A 2484-nucleotide genomic window follows, 5' to 3' on the forward strand; every position below is an offset into this window, starting at 1 on the left:
CTACTTTGGTGTGTGATGTGTGTAATATGGTTTTGATTACATAGTGGATTACCCAGTGGTTTCTGGGGACTGGATGTAGTTCTTGGTGTAAGAGTGAATCAGTATAAATTTGTTTGTGTGATTCTCTCTTTCCCTGATCTCACACATATTTGTTTTAAGTTGTTTTTATTAACTGCTGATAAAAACAACCGATTGTTTCGACAAAACAACCGATTGTTTTTCTGATATCATCTTAAAAGAGTTTTGGGTATTTGTTTCCTTGATTCCTTTCTCTGTAATTCAGCATTGATTTTCATTATACCTTCAAAGTTTGCGAAAATCCCTCTTAAACAATTCACCCCCCCCCCCTCTCGTTTAAGGCCATATATTCTAACAGAAAGGGGAGAAGGCATCAGCCGATGACTCAGGAAACCCTGAAAGTTCCAAGGATAACCACCTACGACTTATTGGGGGATGAGTTTCTTGAGGTTTTGCAAGTGGACACCACAGAGACTTGGATAACACCTTACAAGCGTTACCTAGCTAATGGGTTACTTCCTGGCGAGCCAATGGAGGCCACGATGGTTAAGAGGAATGCAGGGCAGTATACCCTGATAGATGGCAATCTTTTCCGTCATGGTTATACCCACCCAATCCTCACATGTGTAAGTGGAGATCAGTGCGTCTGCATAATGACCGAGCTCTATGAGGGCATTTGCGATAGTCATATAGCAGGACGAGCTCTCTCGTTGAAGGTCATCCGAGTTGGGTATTATTTGCCGACCATGAAAGAGTATTGCCCGAAATATGCACAACGCTGCGAGCAATGTCAGAAGCACACTGATTGGTGCCACGCGTCAGCCGAGAAATGTGTTCCATTTATAGCCCATGGCCTTCCATACATGGGGAATAGACATTTTAGGTCCTTTCCCTTTGGTGAGTCAAATGAAACATCTCATTGTGGCAATTGAATACTTCACCAAGTGGGTTGAGGCTGAGCTAATGGCACAGATAACTACTCACAAGGTGCAACATTTTTTATGGAAGAACATTGTGTGCCATTTTGGGATTTCGAGGCACCTAGTTTCCGACAATGGAAACTTGGTCAGAAGAAGTTCCCATAATCCTGTGGGCATATCACACCACCCCTCAGTCAACAACTAAAGAGATGCCCTTCGGTTTGGTATATGGGTCAGACGCCATCATACCAGTAAAATATAAGAGAACTCTCCTCGATTCCAAAGCTTCATTGTTGAGGAATCTAACGAAGGAAGGAAGGTGAACCTGAACTTGTTAGATGAGGTGCGTGAACATGCCTGTATTAACTTGGAGGCTTTAAAGAGAAGGGTGGAGCTGAGCCAAAAGACCAAGATGAAACCTCGACAGTTCAAGGTTGTCGACTTGGTGATGCGAAAGGCTCATCCCTACGAGTTAGAAAACAAATTATCTTCAAAGTGGACTGTCCTGTTTCGCATAGTCGAGGTGCTTGGGAATGGAGTGTATAGGCTGGAAACTATAACAATTGATGGCTTAAACAAGAGAGGGGGTGAATTGTTTTATGAAATATTTTTGCAAAGACTTGATTTAGAATGAATCTTTATCAAACAATCCAGATAAGCAATTAAGGGAAACAATCAAACAATCCAACAAAAACAGATATCAAAATTTTAACCGGTTAAACCTTCGTTTTAATCGGTTGTTTATACCAACATCACAAATGAAATTATCAAACAGTTATGGAGAGTTTGAGAGAATGAGAGATTTACACAATAGTTTTATACTGGTTCACTCACACAGAGCTACATCCAGTTCTTAGAAAACCTCTGAGTTCCACTAGTAACCAATACCAGATTACAACGCACACAAAGAGGTAACCTTGCAACCCACAAGATTCACTCACCCTCTTTGAAACACCAAACACCTCAAGACAGAACAACCCTCTGTCTTTACAGGATTTCAAACACACACAACAGCTAAAAGAAGTACTATTACAAGTAACTAAGCAAGGATAGAAAACACTTGGATTTGCACAATACAGGAAACTCCTATGATCGGAACTTGTTACCACAGCAAAGCTTGAACAACAATCTTGCACTTTTGAAAAACTCCTTTCAAAAACAAATCTCTTTCTTTGATCTCAAATTTGTATCAATACTTGTTGTATTTGAATGTTGTATTTTGCTTTGAAAGAGAGACTATATTTATAGCTTTGAAATGTAGCCGTTTAAGGCAGTTTTAATCACTGAATCAGTTAAAACATGTTTTCAAAAAACTGTTATGAAAACACACATTTAACCGGTTGAAACCACAATTTAACCGGTTGAATGAGTTAAGCAGTTGCATAACTAATTCAAAAAACATTTTCAAAAACCTCAAGTCAGCTAAGTGACAAACAACCGATTATCTCGATGATTCAACCAGTTGTTTTCCCTTTTCTTGGAAAAACACTTTGTTTCTTTTAAAATTGATTGATCAAGCTTTGTGTAGGAATTAGAACTGATCTTA

The 2484-nt window shown here is 39.3% G+C and overlaps 1 protein-coding gene across 1 annotated transcript; it reads left to right on the forward strand.

Annotated features, from left to right (window-relative positions):
- The first annotated feature begins 398 nt into the window (after positions 1 to 398).
- Positions 399 to 950, forward strand: LOC137825224 (uncharacterized). Its single transcript, XM_068630897.1, has one exon. The coding sequence runs from the start codon at positions 399 to 401 to the stop codon at positions 948 to 950; it is 552 nt and encodes a 183-aa protein (XP_068486998.1).
- Positions 951 to 2484: the final 1534 nt, after the last annotated feature.

Source organism: Phaseolus vulgaris, chromosome 8 (assembly GCF_000499845.2).
Source record: "Phaseolus vulgaris cultivar G19833 chromosome 8, P. vulgaris v2.0, whole genome shotgun sequence".
NCBI lineage: Eukaryota > Viridiplantae > Streptophyta > Magnoliopsida > Fabales > Fabaceae > Phaseolus > Phaseolus vulgaris.